This window comes from Alexandromys fortis, unplaced genomic scaffold (assembly GCF_014885135.2).
Source record: "Alexandromys fortis isolate MF-2015 unplaced genomic scaffold, M_Fortis_MF-2015_v1.1 scaffold_195, whole genome shotgun sequence".
Taxonomy (NCBI): Eukaryota; Metazoa; Chordata; class Mammalia; order Rodentia; family Cricetidae; genus Alexandromys; species Alexandromys fortis.
The window spans coordinates 306,290-322,206 of NW_026068105.1; the positions used below are offsets into that span (position 1 = coordinate 306,290).

General features: G+C 47.5%; 1 protein-coding gene across 3 annotated transcripts; it reads right to left on the minus strand.

The window, feature by feature from the left end:
* Positions 1-10,451: 10,451 nt before the first annotated feature.
* Positions 10,452-15,326, minus strand: Ripply1 (ripply transcriptional repressor 1). Of its 3 annotated transcripts, none has more exons than XM_050124054.1 (4): positions 13,316-15,326; positions 12,400-12,454; positions 11,758-11,822; positions 10,454-11,273 (listed from the first exon to the last, which is right to left on the minus strand). In XM_050124054.1, the coding sequence occupies exons 1-4, from the start codon at positions 13,414-13,416 to the stop codon at positions 11,018-11,020; spliced, it is 477 nt and encodes a 158-aa protein (XP_049980011.1). In that variant the 5' UTR covers positions 13,417-15,326; the 3' UTR covers positions 10,454-11,017. The 3 variants fall into 3 exon arrangements, with proteins under 3 accessions (XP_049980009.1, XP_049980011.1, XP_049980010.1); XM_050124053.1 differs by having other exon boundaries at positions 12,379-12,454; positions 13,316-15,325; XM_050124052.1 differs by lacking the exons at positions 12,400-12,454; positions 13,316-15,326 and adding an exon at positions 11,938-12,372 and having other exon boundaries at positions 10,452-11,273.
* Between the last annotated feature and the right edge of the window lie 591 nt (positions 15,327-15,917).

Consider the following 15,917-nt stretch of genomic DNA (forward strand, 5'->3'; position numbering starts at 1 on the left):
AAGAAGGAGAACCCAAAGAAAAACATATAGGCATCCTCCTGAACATTAACCTTCATCAGGTGATGAAAGGAGACAGAGACAGAGACCCACATTGGAGCACTGGACTGAAAACTCAAGGTCCAAATCAGGAGCAGAAGGAGAGAGAGCACGAGCAAGGAACTCAGGACCGTGAGGGGTGCACCCACACACTGAGACAATGGGGATGTTCTATCGGGAACTCACCAAGGCCAGCTGGCCTGGGTCTGAAAAAGCCTGGGATAAAACCAGACTCACTGAACATAGCAGACAATGAGGACTACTGAGAACTCAAGAACAATGGCAATGGGTTTTTGATCCTACTGCATGTACTGGCTTTGTGGGAGCCTAGGCAGTTTGGATGCTCACCTTACTAGACCTGGATGGAGGTGGGTGGTCCTTGGACTTCCCACAGGGCAGGGAACCCTTATTGTTCTTTGGGCTGATGAGGGAGGGGGACTTGATTGGGGGAGGGGGAGGGAAATGGGAGACGGTGGCGGGGAGAAGGCAGAAATCTTTAATAAATTAAAAAAAGAATACAAAAAAAAGAAAAAAAAATAAATGTTTGTGAGAATCCTTGTTCCTATAGAGGATGCAGGCTCACTTCCCAGCTATCACATCTCCATGTCAGATGTAAAAATTCTCTTCAGATCTGGAATTTATTTTAGCTTTGTTGACTGCAACATGCTTCTTCCTCTTGGGCTGGTTCTACTCCCTGTTAGCAACTTTCCTTGGCAGCTATCCCATGGCCTTGGCATTTCCAACATCTTGGGGTCTCCAAGGCTATCCAGGCTTCAACCTCACAGCCTCACACAACGGCCTCTCTAGTCTTCCTATCAGTAGAGGGCACCAGATCTCATTACAGATGGTTGTGAGCCACCATGTGGTTGCTGGGAATTGAACTCAGGACCTCTGGAAGAACAGGCAATGCTCTTAATCTCTGAGCCACCTCTCCAGCCCCAGTACAGAGTTTTAATGTTCCTAACATAGAAGAAATCTTTGTAGGAGATAGGTAAGCCAATTACCGTGATGCTGTCTTTACTTGGCGTTAAAAAAGTACCGGAATCCCCAATGATAGCGTGCACCATTAGTGTGTCAGTTTAAAAGGTATTAACTTATAAAAAGAATTGGAATCAAATTTGAATGTATGCTCCGGTTCCTCAGAAGTCAGTGATGGATGAGAAAGATGAATATGTGCCCCCTTTCTGCCTACGGTGGACACAGGCTGAAAGAGACTGAAACCCTAGGTGCTGTGGGTTCAAAGTCAAGTTTTCATACCGGAGTCTTAACACCCGCCCTTCTCTCCAATGAAGCAGAACATACTAATAAAACTTGATTTGAGAGTCCAGCATCGGCTTGTTGACCTCTTCTTTCCCCCCATTCTTTCGATTCCAAGGGGATTCTGATTTTGAGGAACTGGGAAAAGGCAGCATAAGGACCCTTCTTTCTGAGCCTGAGAAGCCAAAGTCTTCCAAATGGATTTGGCCTGACCTAATAATCTAGGAGTGGATGGACTGTGTACTCACAGATGGGTATCAGTTCTTGCTGTGATGACTCTGCTCACTAATGACAGGAGACCCAGTGCTTGATCTCCAGCTAATCCGATTACTAACTCCCATGTAGAAAGCCTGAAGATAGGGATATATGAAGTGCCTGGAATTATGTGTGAAAGTATTTGCCCTCTGCCGTGGACCATGGCTGAAGCACGGAGAGAGGGTTGCAAACGTTCTGCTTCCCCTAATATTAGACAGTGTGCGCTTGCTGTTCCACAAATGCCTATTGGTAAGGCATTGATCTCAATGCTGGCTCCATCGCTTGGGTTGTCATGGTGATGAGAGAGTGAAGATCAAGTGATAGCACAAAGAGAAATTCTGTCATTCAGAAATACAGCAGGAGAAAGTAACAAGATTTCCCTCTCCACAGAGCCGTGCTTGCCAGGGCTCCCATGGCAAATAAGGGCTAGGGAGGGGGTCTTTGGGCTCGGTATTTCATCTCAGTCCTGCTTGGATGATTGCCAGTGTGTTAGAATAGGAGGAGACAGCCTCTAGTACTGACTGTCAAGCCTACATTCTCTGCCCCTGAGTCATGTCAAGTGACACTGAGAGCTTTGGGTTGTTTATTATCATTCCTCTTCCCCCACCCCCATGCCTGCAAAGAGATGCTGCCACCAGGATTCATGCTGAGGACAAACATCGGCACTTTGCAGTCTTTGCATGGGCTAGAGACAAGTTGCCCTTCTGAGACCCAGTGGTTAGTTCTAACACGAGACGAGAGGCTGACCCAAGCTGGCTCTGAGCACAGCCAATTGCTCAGAAGTGCAGAGTACTCAACCGAGGAGATAATGTTCACGTCGCTTCAGACCTGTCATCTAGCCGTTGAGTGTATTCTTGCCATGGGCTCGAGATGTGGCTAGTTTTGCTCACCAGGCCTGACAACATGCTGCCATTTCTTTTATGTGAAGATTTGTAGTTTGACCGTCTACCCGGAATACAACCTCACCCTCTGTGGAGTATCAGAGTCCAGTGCTGTAACTTTCAAGAGTCAGTCACGTCCTGGGGTAAAAATGCCTCATACCTGGGCAGAACTCAGGGCCATGGGTGAGCACAGGGGCTGGTGGAAAATGCTGAGCTTGGCATGAAGGCTCTGGGCACCGGTCCTGACTCCTGTGCAGTCGTGAATACAGCATTCCCTTTCTCACCACCCTCCAGTTCTTTAGTGAGCATGAAAAGAACCAAACGAGAGCGTGGATGCAAAAGTACTCTAAAACAGAAAGAGAAACACCTGTGGGAGGCAATAGTAACACAGGCAAGAGACAGGAGATGCGCAGCTGAGAGTCTTAAAAATATACTTGGAGAAAAACAAGCGTGCTAGCCGGTCTGGCCCACATGTGCTAAGTCAGGCATCTGAAACGGTTTCACTCATAACCCCTTTTCATTCAACAAAATTTTGCATAGCCCTGGGTACGCAAATATATAAGATAGTTAGACACATCAAAACATTTACCTAAAATAAATCATAAAGATCTGTTGTTTTTTAATTCTTTGGTAGATATATAATTTTACCATTTATTAAAGGGGAAAGCAGCGCTGGTTTTTTGGGTATAGACTCAGGAGGTAAAATACTTGCTGTGCAAACCTGATGATTTGAGTTTCATACCCAGATTCTATGATGAAGGGAGAGAGTTGACTGTGACAAGCTGTCCTCTGACCTCCACATGAGCACCGTGGCAGGCTCCCCCACACAGACATCATGCAAGCACACACAAGAACAGCAACAATAGGAAATATAGAACAAATAAACCTTGCTCACAGGTGAGATAGATGTGCTTGTCTGTTTTTACATAAAGCAGGAAACCTTAGTGGAACATGTGGTCCTACAGGCTGGAGAGCATCTTTCCCATTTTGCAGAGTTGGCCAATACATGTGGATTTCATAATTGTGGGTGCTGAGAATGCCGCTTCACCTAAGTATGTAGTTCGAAATGGTAACATGTTTCGGACCATTGCAGAAATTGTTGGAAATGCCATATTAATTCCAAGCCCAAGTTAATATGATGATTGTTTTACTGCACCTCAAGTCGGCAGCACCAGCCACAAATTTTAAAATCAAACATTAATAAAATTCAAAATAAGCGCTAACTTGCTGCAAGCTGAGAAACAATGGGAAGAAGCTGGTGAAAGTCTGTTGACCATAATCAGACAATAATATCTCTGTAAGAACAGAGAACGCTTTCTGGATTGGAGAAGCACTACAGTTTATAAATGCAGTAATCTTGGATCTGACCCAGGGCGCTTCAGACCGCAGTCACTGGCGCTGCATGGTGTGCCAGCATGTGCAGCGGGAGGGTCACGTGTTAACAGTGACACTCCACAATGCTTTCCTGTGGGCCCTGCACAGAGCACCCCCGACTCGTGCCGTGTTTGATCGGGGAAGTAATCTTCCACTTCTTTTATTTCATTTTTTTTTCTGGCAATGTGTTTCGATGGTGTTCCCTCTCCTCTAATGCCTCCAAGATCTTCCCCTCCTCCCCACCCACCCAACTGGATGTTCTCTCCCCTTTATCTTTCTCCCTCTCTCTCAAGAAAAGAACAAAAATGAAAAGCAAAACGAAAAGAAGCCCGATAATACGAAAAATGTCAAAACAAAAGATGCACATAGACACGCACATACGTATGCGCGCACACACATGCGTGCACACACAAACAGTGGTAACAATAACAACAAACCACAACCAGGAAGTTCCTTTCAGATTGACCCTAGGACCTGCCCTGGAATATGGTTGCTATTTTCAGTGACCCTCTGCTGGGAGAAAACTGATTTGGGGAATGACATGTTGATATACACATTCAGAAAACTTTTATTGTTGCCTAAAAAAAAATTTCTACCCCCTGATTCAGTTACATAACCGCACCCAAGGTCAGGTCCCACAGTTCAAGAAGCTATGCCTTACATGATCCTTGGCAGTGAATCCTTTGGGCCCACTGGAGACATAACAGAGAAAAATGAAGACAGTCACCAAGGTGGGGGCGGGAGAGGAAGTCAGAGATGTGACGAAACCGTCAGCCTGGTATGGCAGCACATGCCTGTGATGCCACCAGAGTACTTAAGATGAAGTCAGGGCGTCATGTTCATCACCTATGTAGTGAGTTCAAGGCCGGCCCAAGCCCCCTGAGATTGTCTAGAAACATGTGTGCATGTGTGCCATATGTGTACATGTGCATATGTAAGGTGTGCGTGTCTAAAAGGAAAGTCAGAAGGGAGGAAAGAAGGAAAAGAGGAAGGAAGGAGAACTAAGCCTTAAGAATTAATGTCCTAGTGACTGCTTCGCTAGAGAAGAGTGTTTGACTGAGACTTATTAAGTGACACAGCCCATCTCCATAACAAGCAGGCACTGAAAATTGCTGCCTGGGTCCAGTGGCGCCTTCCCATAGTCTCAGCTTTTTAAGTGTCTGACGTGGAAGGATTGCTTAAACTCAGAAGATGAAGTCCAGCAAGGCCCACAAGAGCAACAAAACAACTTGCAATGAGGTGACTTACTCTTGTAGGATTTGTTGAAATTTGATGGATGATGTATTTTTATATCAAACCACATATTAAGCCTTTCTACGTGCATTTTAAGCTGCCCTGGATCTATGGACAAATTGAAAATAGGCTAAATTTTATCTTGTTTTTGAACCGTGTCCTACTGAACTATTGGAAATGACTTTCGTCAATATTAATGGTTCCGTTCTAGTCTCATGTGGCAAGTTCTTAACAGTTTGTGTAACCCTTCTTTTTCATGGAGACATTTTAAGTGATACTTTTTCTTTTTATATTATTTTCGTCAGTTTTCATGTAGACCTTATTCAAACAAGATTTCTGAACACGTTTCCTAAAATTTTTGCTGTTGCAGACTTGTAGATGTCAGCTTTTTTTCCCATTTACTCAGAAAATACACGCTGTTTTTTTTTTATATCATAATCACAGATACAAGAGCAAGTTAGAGCCCTAAAACTGTAGGTTTAGGACTCAGCCACGAGAGGGCGCTGTGTCTCTTTCTGGTAATGAACACCAGTTGAAGAGAGAGCTCAGGGTTCTTTCTGTCTTGTGATTCTAGTTTGTTCTAGGGTTGTCTCTCAGTCTTTTAAAATCTGCACTCCTCCTCGGGCTTCGGGTGTCACCAATGACAGGGTATAGGCGACAGTTTACACACTTTTTCTTGTAGTCTGTGGGAGGCAGCTTGCCTGCAAGGCTCTTGGGGCTTCTCTGGGGAGTAGAGGGAGGACCCAGCAGTCACAAGTCATGACTCTATAGTTGCACTGTCGCAGGTCTCCAGCTGTCCCATTGCGTGACTGTTGCCAGGGCCACTCCACTTCTGTGAGTCAAAAGCATGTGTGCATGAGGACGAGCTCGCACACTCTACCGGGAAAGGCGCTTCCTGAGCGGAGTAAGAAGGATGAAAAAACACCACGCTTATTGTCTAGGGAGCACTCAGCAGCCGGTAGTTGTGCATAGCTTCCCAACCCAGCGGGAGCATGGTCTGGGCAGCTAAGGCCTGGCCCATTCCCAACCAGCATAGCATCTCTCATCGTCAGTACCCCACCCCGGTAGCACTGTGCCTGATAGCTAGAATTGTGAGCGCTTGCTTTTCCCCACCCAGCACCAGACCCCCAAAGCCCCTCCTCCTTCTGTGACTCCTTTCAGTGGCCTTCAGGGTTTTTTTTTTCTTTTTTTTCTGGCGTCTGGCCCAGAATTCTTCACACCCTCTGACTCACTTTCCTCCGGGCAGCACCTAAACCTTTTCTTCTTGGCCCTCACACAGAACTAAACCTTTGCCAACTCCTGTTCATTTTCTCCTTCTAGACATAGAAAGCTTCAGACCTGAGGAGCCTCAATTCTACTACCACTTCCCATCACTGTAACCGTGGGCCAATGCTGTCGTTTCTCAAATCTCTGCTTAGCCACTCAGTATATGTGTAACTGTGAGTAGGCGCCATATTATCCCTGAACCTCCACTTCCTCATTAATAAAATAAGGATGGGTCAGGTGGTGGTGGCGCTCGCCTTTAATCCCAGCACTCAGGAGGCATAGGCAGGAGGATCTCTGTGAGTTCGAGGCCAACCTGGTCTCCAAGAGCTAGTTCCAGGACAGCTAGGGCTGTTACACCGAGAAGCCCTGTCTCGAAAAAACCAAATAAAATAAAATAAGGACAACAGTGGCTGTTATACTCAGGGATGTTGGAAGGATTAAACGAGGAGATTCACATGAAGACCTTGGCATTTACAAGTGCCTAGGTTATTGGTTCTTCTAAAGCCATGCTAAGCCTCAGCTTCCCTAACTATCCATCCCTCGGAGATATATGAAAGTTTCATGTCAAATCTCCAAGCCTACTGCTTAGCAACGCTTCAAGAACTATCTGTGGTTCTGCCACGCCTCCCAGTCATTTTTGCACCTGAGCCCTTTGGGGTGCAAAAGAGTTGCCTTTTCTGTCACCCCCAGACTCTCAACTGGACCTCTGCGGTTAGAGTGAACAGTTTGTCACCTTTTCTCCTCAGTCTCTGGTAGTAAAAATTTGGGCCTTGAGACCGGAGAGATGTCTCAGTGGTTGAGAGCACAGTGGCTGCTCTTGATTGGAGTCAGATTCCGTGCACACAGAGTGACTCACAACTTGTCGGTACCTCCAGCTCCAGGGGATCTAATGCCCTCTTCAGGCCTCCTCAGTTACTGCAGCCTCATGGTGCATTGATATAAAAGTATGTAAAAATCCATACATATTAAAATTTTTATTATTAATTTCTTTTTCATATTATATATTTTTATAATATTAATTCCCCTCTCCCAACAACTCCTCCTAGCTGTTCTCCACCTGTATTTTTTTTTTGTTTTTGGTTTTTCGAGACAGAGTTTCTCTGTAGCTTTGGAGCCTGTCCTGGAACTAGCTCTTGGAGACCAGGCTGGCCTCGAACTCACAGAGACCCACCTGCCTCTGCCTCCTGAGTGCTGGGATTAAAGGCGTGCGCCACCACTGCCTGGCCTCCACCTGTCTTTTTTTTACATCTCCCCATTCACTTTGTTTTTATACACGGCATCCTTCGTTGTTTTAATCTCTCTGGGTCCTGGCATTTGTTGAACCATTGTCCATATTTCAAGGCCCAACCCAAATACAGCCTCACCTTCCCCAAATGTTGTTACCCAGTAGGGGACAATCCATGCTGGGGTGATGGTAGATGGAGCACTAAGGGTGGAACAAGCAGAAGGCACTAGACATCCTCTGGGATTGTGTGGACATTTTCCCCGGGGTCAAGGAGGTGGCATAGAGTTGCTAGAAAGTGGGGATCACTGGCTCTGCCTAGTTAGAACAGAAAATTCCAGTCACTAGGCAACTGTGCAGGGGGAGAAGGATTGGAAGCCATATCAGGACACGAGCCTGGGAGGAACATAAGACAAAATGTCAGTCTAGTAAATGGCATGTGAGGAGGGGGGGGGGAGGGGGACGAGGGAGAAGTGCTCCCTCGGAGTTGAGAATTACTATTCCACGGGATTTAGGGTCTTTAAGCCCATGAGGATTTAAGGATTTGTAATTCTATGCTATATAATACCTTAAAAGCAAGGATATTGGGATTCCAAGGATTTTAAAGCCCTATAACCTATGGTAGAAGAAGAACTTAGGCAATTTATGAGCTATGCAATGCTAGGAGCTTAGGACTCAAAACAAGGGCTTTAAGCGAAACATTGGACATGTGAAATTACTAATTAATCTCCTTGGGTTTCAAATCATTCTTGACTTAACTCTTGGGTCAGTGTTTCCAAATTGTCTCCCCACAGTCTGGGGATCCTTGAAGGTGTTTCTCACAGAGAGAGTCAACTTACAAGAGATAGTACCACTCAGGGAGGGGGCTTCTGCCACCCCACCTCACAGTCCAACTTTTGGCTTCCCTGGGGCAGCTCTATTTTTATCTGATTTACATGCTAGTCTTTTGCGTTCAATTTAGATGAAAGGGTTTCTTGGTAAAGACTATGAAGTTTTAAAACCTCTGTCCCAGGATAAAGGAACCTCAGACCTAGAGACCACTTGAATGTAGAGTGGTCCAGCAAGTCACAGCAGGCCTTTCTTGTGTCTTCATTGTCTATAAACGCTGCCATCTTTGCTTTGGCTGGTGAGACATCAAATGCTGACAAAGGTTAACCAAAGAGACCTGAGACATACTCATTAGTTCAGTAAGTCAGTCACCATCACACTCCAGTCTGGAAACCAATCTCGTTTATACTATCAGCAATTTCTAGTTACACATGCTATCCCTGTGAACAGCTCTGTCTTATGAGCAGTCGTCCGATGTGCCAGGGCCAGTGCTGTTTCTTCGTTCCCTCTCACGTAATCGGCACAGCCATGCTGACAAAAACTCTCACCCGTCTCTTCATCACGATACACAGAGAAAGAGAATGGAGCTCAGGGTGAAGAAGCAACTCACCCAGGTTCATGCATCAAGCTCCCGGGAGATTCTGCTTCACTTACCAGACGAAAGAAAATGGGCCAAAGGAATTGAAGGGGTCAAAGTTCAACTGCCGGCTAGCCTTCTTCCAAGAGCAAGGTTCAATTTTAACCGATAGATGGAAGCCTGTCCATCCCATTTAGGGAAGTCCCAACTAGGGCTCAGAACGGGAGCAACTATCTTAGGTTGAGAGGGAAGGGCAAGGGAAGGAGGCACCATTTTGCTTTTCAATAAGATGCCCTCACAGTTAAGGTAAGATTTGAGAAAGTAGGCAAGTTGATCAACAGTGCTTCTCCTGAGAACTGCTTTGAGAACACCTGGGTGATTTTCCTTTATGATATTCTGAGCCATCTTGTTGTGAGGGGTGCTAGGCTACAAAGTTGCATGGGATAGCAAACGCAAGTTCCTGCAAAGGCAAGGAGAAGGCAGGCGCTGTCACAGATGAGACCTTGGGCGTGTGAGGATATCCATCCTGGACTTGGGGGCGTGGAGATGCCCCCCCCAAAGGTAATGTAAAGCACTTCTGTTGAATGAATCAGAGCTTAAAAGGCTCAGGAGAGTGGAAACCCATCTCAGGCAGGAGCTTAAAGCCACAGAAGAGCTAGAAAGCATGCTACATTCAAGGGCAAATGAAACAAATTTTTAAGGGCAGAGAGATGAATTTAAAATGATAGTCAGAAGTTGGATGACTAGCACCAGGCATTGGGGCAGACACCTGTAACCCCAGCAGTGGAGAGTTAAGACAGGAGGATGGCTGTCTTAACAGCAATAGTACCAGAACAGCTAGGGATACATACCAAGACCTTGTCTCTAAAAAAAAAAAAAAAAAAAAAAAAAAAAAAAGCCACAAACAAACAAACACACACAAAAGCAGATGATTAAAGAATCCAGAATACCACAGTAAAGACTTGGTTCATGAATGTATAGTGTTGGATGTCCACATGTGTTTTCCTAAAAAGTTGTACTGCCTCATGATAATCCGTCACCACATCCAGTCCCCCCAAAAAAGAACCAACCATAAGTCTAGCTGTTGGTGAGGCTAGACCATGACCTGATTTGGTGGCCCGTGTGCAGACAGATTGTGAAACAAAATGCTGGAAGTAGGAAAATTCGTTGAAGAGGAATTGGGATAGAAGTAAACATGAAGGCCCAAGCTATGGTTGCTACTGAGGGAACCAAAGAGATACAATTGACAGTATTTAGTGGGTGCCCAAGCGTTCCTCCTCATTTGACAGCGGCCCCCAATGACTAAGTGAGAAAATGCATCTCACCTTTACCCCAGCCCTCACCTCATCCTCTGATTTCATAAGTGAACAGAGAGGCCTGGCATTTTGAGGCTCTGTCTCCAACATGACATTCTCCAAGGAGAAAAATCTTTTGGCTGACCTCAGGTAGAGCAACAAACTGACCTCCACCTGTGACTTCAAAACATGGGCAGAGTTCAGTTAAGAAATCAGCACAATTCCAAGAAAAAGGCAAACATCATTCCATTTATTTTTCTCCTGATTCATCTTATGCCAATACCCAGACTGAATGAATAGCAGGCAACGAGGATGCAGGTCCCCAGACAAGCAGATTCTCAAGATGCCTTCTTCTGTTCCCTTCCCTTCCCTCAAGGGGCTCCAGTATTGCTTGGATCTGGTGATGGGATCTCTGGAGAAGAAGCTGGAGGCCAGCCTCGCTCCCCTCGAGACTGGTTCATATGGCTGCTACCTTCAAAAATTGGGGGATCAAACGGCCCTGGAGGAGTGACTGCTTTCTTGTCCAAGGGCATCCCTTGCCCTGCTCTACTTGCTGAGGCCTTCAGCAATCAAGTCTTCCTAATCCCCTTCCGGGTCTTAGGAACCTCCTACTGTTGGCACAAGAGCAGCTCAGACAAGAACATGCCAGAGGCCTAACCTTGTAAGCCCATCAGAAAAGCCAGGGTGTGCTAGACAGCCTGAGGACACTGGTTTTTGGTCCAGAAAATTTGTGTCTGGAGACTCTTTGCTAATGGATGCCCTTGGAAACCTGCCAAGTGTAACTAGGATTGCTTCAGTTTGGACAGGTCAGGGGTGGGTCAGCGGAATGAGCTGTGGCCTTGTGTGGTGTGGCCTCTGGTGCCCTCGCACACCCTTCTGGCCCTATTTCATTGACCTCTTCCTCTACATTCTTCTCCTTGTCCTCTCCATCTTCCTCACTGTCAGAATCCTCATACAAGTTGATGGTGGCCTGGACGGGGAAATTCTGTAGTAGCATCTCCCCAGCACTGTACAGGTAGTCAAAGGAGCGGGATCTCGGCCAGAAGAGCCTGCAGGCAAAGGAGAAACAGGGCGCCTAACTTAGGCAACTCTCAGATGTAGAGGGACCAGTAGGGGCAAGAAGGAAGAAGACCCTTAGAGCTGCTTGCTAGCTTCAGGAAGGGTCTTAGAGGGAAAGGAAGAAGTAACTCTGGCTCGGAATATTTGCAACTGTTACAAAATGGTTCCAGGAAGGAATGTCACCTCTGACAGACCTAGAACTGTGGCAGAGGGTGAGCCACCTCAGCGTCTCTCGGTTCTAGCGCTGACATCACTCACCACTCCAGCCCTTCTTTTCCTATTAAGGAAGAATTCTGTGATTGCTCAGGGTCCCAGGATTTTACCCTTAGGTCTCAGTGACGGGGAAGTCCTCTGGGGCAAGTCACTTTGGCCTCCTTTCATGGTCTCTTTCCTCCTGAGTCATGGCTTCGTCAGGAGCAGGCACAGTGCTCGGGGCTGTTTGTCACATTCTGAACTCGAACACCAGAGGCTTACCTGACAGGGTGACGGAACCCAGCCTCGGCCTTGGTGACCTCCGCAGCTGTTGCCCCAGCAGCAGCCTGTCCAAAGCAAAAGCTAGTATGTGGTTAAAGTGCCTCTCCCCCATCGAGGGGCAGAGATCTGCCAGTTCGGACAAACTGCAAAAGACTCTAGGCATCTCTTGAGATCAGTCACCTCCCAGCCCGGCCCTGCAGCAAGGGGGTCAGTCTTAGATCTTGGTAAAACGTAAGCAGAGTTGTGGGGCTGGTTTTCTTCCCTGTCCCTGTTCCCGGGCCTGTTTGGAGGCTGTCCAGGGGACAGAGTTCCCTTAGAGGACAAAACATTCACGGAGCAGCGTGGGAGAGCAGGGGGGCAAGGGATCGAGAGACCGGAGTCCAGCATCAGTGAGGAGTCCAGCCCCGGTCCCTTACCCACTCGAAGCTTTGCTCTCCCAATCTCGTTTGTTGTGGAAACCTTGGCCCTGCCCTCCTCCCAGAGCTGCAGTGGCGATAGAATGTTAACAGAGTGGGCATGGTGCTGCCCCAGATGAGCAGCTTTGGAATGCAGGCAGGTGACGTCTGAGAAGGGATATGGCTGTAAGGCTCATGTAAATATGTCACGGGGTTTCAAACTCACCGAGTCCACCGGCATCCTCACCTGCCTCGGTTGGTCATTGGCGGAGGGCAGCCAGGGTCTCCAAAGACGTGTTTCTCTAGAGCAAACAGAAAAGATCAATTGGTAGAGAAAGAGGCCTAAATGTAGGCTTCCTCTGGTCACAGAAGTGGCCTCCTAAAAGCTTAGCTCAAGCCATCTGCTCCAGAACACCTTTTGTCCCTTGACTACTAAATCAGTACTCCTATCCCACAGTTCTATTATTGTCTGCCTGCGCCCCTTAGGCTGGAACATATGTATGGGTATGTCTGAAACCTCAATCCCTACTAGGATGCCCCGTACACAGGAGGGACTTAAAGTGTTTTGACTATGAATGTGAAATGTGTGGAGGAGAGAACACCCATTTGATGGGGAGTATCTTGCTACCCTACTTCCTGCACCAAGTAGTAGTGCACAGAATTGTGCTGTTTTCCTAGCTGGAGAAAAGACCCAGAATAGTCCTGGGCCCATTGCTTCTTCTCTAGACTTCTAGAGACAAGGAAAAGGAAATACGAAACGTGTGGCATGCAAAGGACATGAGGCAGCACCCCAACCAAAGGCCTCTTTAGACTTTGTCCCTTTCACCTTATGTCACCTGCCACCATCTAGGTCCCAAAGTCCAGGCTGCACTAAGCCCAATTTCCACGGCAACTTCTCCTGTTCCCTCAGGGAATTGTAGACTAACCCATGAGGATCAGGCTACTTGGCTTTCTGCTTTGGCAATGTCCACTGTCTCTCAGCCCACTCTTGTCACCTGGAGTGATGAGTGAGTCCAGCTGAAGGTATAGAGGAAGGTTTGAGGCTCTTTGGTGTCTCCCCCTTCAAAGAGAACAGGGCCAGCACCATCGGGGCCGTCCTAACTTCTCCCAGCTTTATCTCCCTACGCCTGAGTTCAGGCTGTCAAAGGCCAAGCTCCACTTACCTTTCATTCCCAGAAGCTTCTCGTCCACCGATTTGTGCCTGGACGGGGGCTTGGGCCGGGGCCAGGCCAGGGGGAGCAACAGCAGGAGCAGCAGGATCCATCCTTGGGACACCAAGCCAGGCGACTGTGACTCTTCCAGTTCTCGGAACCTTCTGCGCGCTCCTTTGCCTTTTCCCCCAGAGACCCTTTTATAAGGCCCGCCTTGACTCATCAGTTATTCAGGCGGAGCAGGGGGTGGGGGAATGTGGGCAGGTTGTGAAAATTTAGGGAGGGGGCTCGTGGAGAGAGAGCTACGTTCTTGGGTGTGAAATCTCTCCCAGTTCAATAAACAGGGTCCAGGTGAAGGTGAGGGGTCTGCTTAGCTCCAAGGCAGAAAGGAAAACAAAGAAGGGGCAAATTTCACACCATTTGTGTTATTTCCCCAGGCAGCATCAAGGCCCCAGGTGGGAAGGAGGGGTGCTCATTAGCACCCAAAGGCACCCAGGCTCGGCTGGGACAGGGGGCTGAATACTTGGGCCTTTTAGCAAAGTTGGGTCCCAGTGAGAAAAGAAGGCTGCCAGCTCTAAGGAGAGTGAAGGACTCACCCGGTATTTCAGCTCAAATCCCAAGTAGATTTGCCAGGTGGACCTGATACAGGGTCACTGCCATGAAGCCTGCCACGTGGCTTCAGATAAAGAGGGGTTCTGGGGGGAGGAGGTCCAATCTCTTGCAGAGTGGACCCCAAGTCACCTTTCAATGCCTCCCCACACCCCTCCTCACTGCTCAGTTGACTTGCAAGAGTGTTTAAAGCCCCTCTCTGGCCTCAGCAGAAAGCTGTGTGGTGTGGGGAGCAGGCCCGGGGAGTTTGCAGGGCAGATTCCAAATGGCACAGCTCAGCTTCTGGTTTGGGAGCCCAGGTGCTGGAGACTGGGAGGGTTTCTGCCCAGCACTGTGCCGCCAAAGGACCATCCCAGGCCTCAGTCCTCTCACGTGAGATGCGGCTGCTGGTCCCCAAGGACCTGCCAGCCTGAGCACTCTGTGACAAGAGCTGGGGAATGAATACTGACCCCAGCAAGCCAAAAGGTTGGAGCAGAGCGCTTGGTGTTCGCCACCTTCTGGGCCTTAGCCAAAAAGCTTCCAGTTACACCAACTGGCAGGCACTTTATGCTTAGAGGTTTCAAAAATATTCCTCCTGACCTCAGTGGCCAGCACCTGCCTAGATTTAGTGTCTTGGATGTTCATCACAGCCTGGTTTGTAATGTTCAAAAATTAGAAACAACCTCAGTGTCCAATTATAGGAAACCCGTTAGTTTTATTAATTGTAGTCAATCCTTGTAATCACACACTAAGCAGACAGTCAAAATCGGGGTACCAATGCAGCGAATTGGGAAAGGCAGATGCTAAAGAGTATGACTCAGCTCCCACCTCCAAGCCCTCGGAATTCCAGCCACACTGTGATCTGCACAGAAAAAAGAAAAAAAAAAAAAAAAAAGTCCGGTCCAGAGCTGAGGATACGGCTTAGTGGTGGAGCATGGCCACAGCAGGGTTTGACCCCTACTCCAGAAGAGCAATGAAGAAAACAACTCCATATGAAGAAGACTGCCTTGGTGGAAGACTCTGTAAACAGCTAATGAGGTCAAGAGTGAACTACGTAAGTTTCGAAAACGTCACTCAGGATGATCCCATTGTGATAAGGTAACTTTCTGGAATGTAGAGTATGCACAGAAAAAAACTAGGCCAGGTAGAAGGAGAGATGCTGCCGCTGTCGGCTCAGGGAGGAAGAGAGCAAGGTGGGGGCGTTCCTTTCTTCTTTTTGATGTTGTGGTGTTTGGAAGCAATTTCCACAGCTGATCTGATATTGTTTGGCAAACAAAAAGTAAAAAACACAGACACAAAGTTGAGTGGGTATGGATTGGGGACGGATCTGGAAGAGGATGAGGGGCTGAAAAATATGATGTATGGAATTCTCAAGAGCACAAGCAAGGAACTCAGGACCGCGAGGGGTGCACCCATACAATGAGACAATGGGGATGTTCTATCGGGAACTCACCAAGGCCAGCTGGCCTGGGTCTGAAAAAGCCTGGGTAAAAACCGGTCTAGCTGAACATAGAAGACAAAGAGGACTACTGAGACAACAAGAACAATAGCAAAGGGTTTTTGATACTACTGAACCTATTGGTTTCGTGGGAGCCTAGGCAGTTTCGTGGATGCTCACCTTACTAGACCTGGATGGAGGTGGGTGGTCCTTGGACTTCCCACAGGGCAGGGAACCCTGATTGCTCTTTGGGCTGACGAGGGAGGGGGACTTGATTGGGGGAGGGGAAGGGAAAGGGGAGGCAGCGGTAGGGAAGAGACAGAAATCTTTAATAAATAAATAAAAAAATTTTTAAAAAAATTAAAAAAAAATATTGAGCCAGGTGCTGGTGGTACAAGCCTTTAATCCCAGCACTCTGGAGGCAGAGGTGAGTGGATCTCTGTGAGGCCAGGAGGCGAGCCTGGTCTACAAGAGCTAGTTCCAGGACAGCCAAGGGGCTGTTACACAGAGAAGCCCTGTCTCGGAAAAAAGAATGTGTGTGTATGTATGTGAACATACATATGTCTTTATGTGAACAACTAATTTATA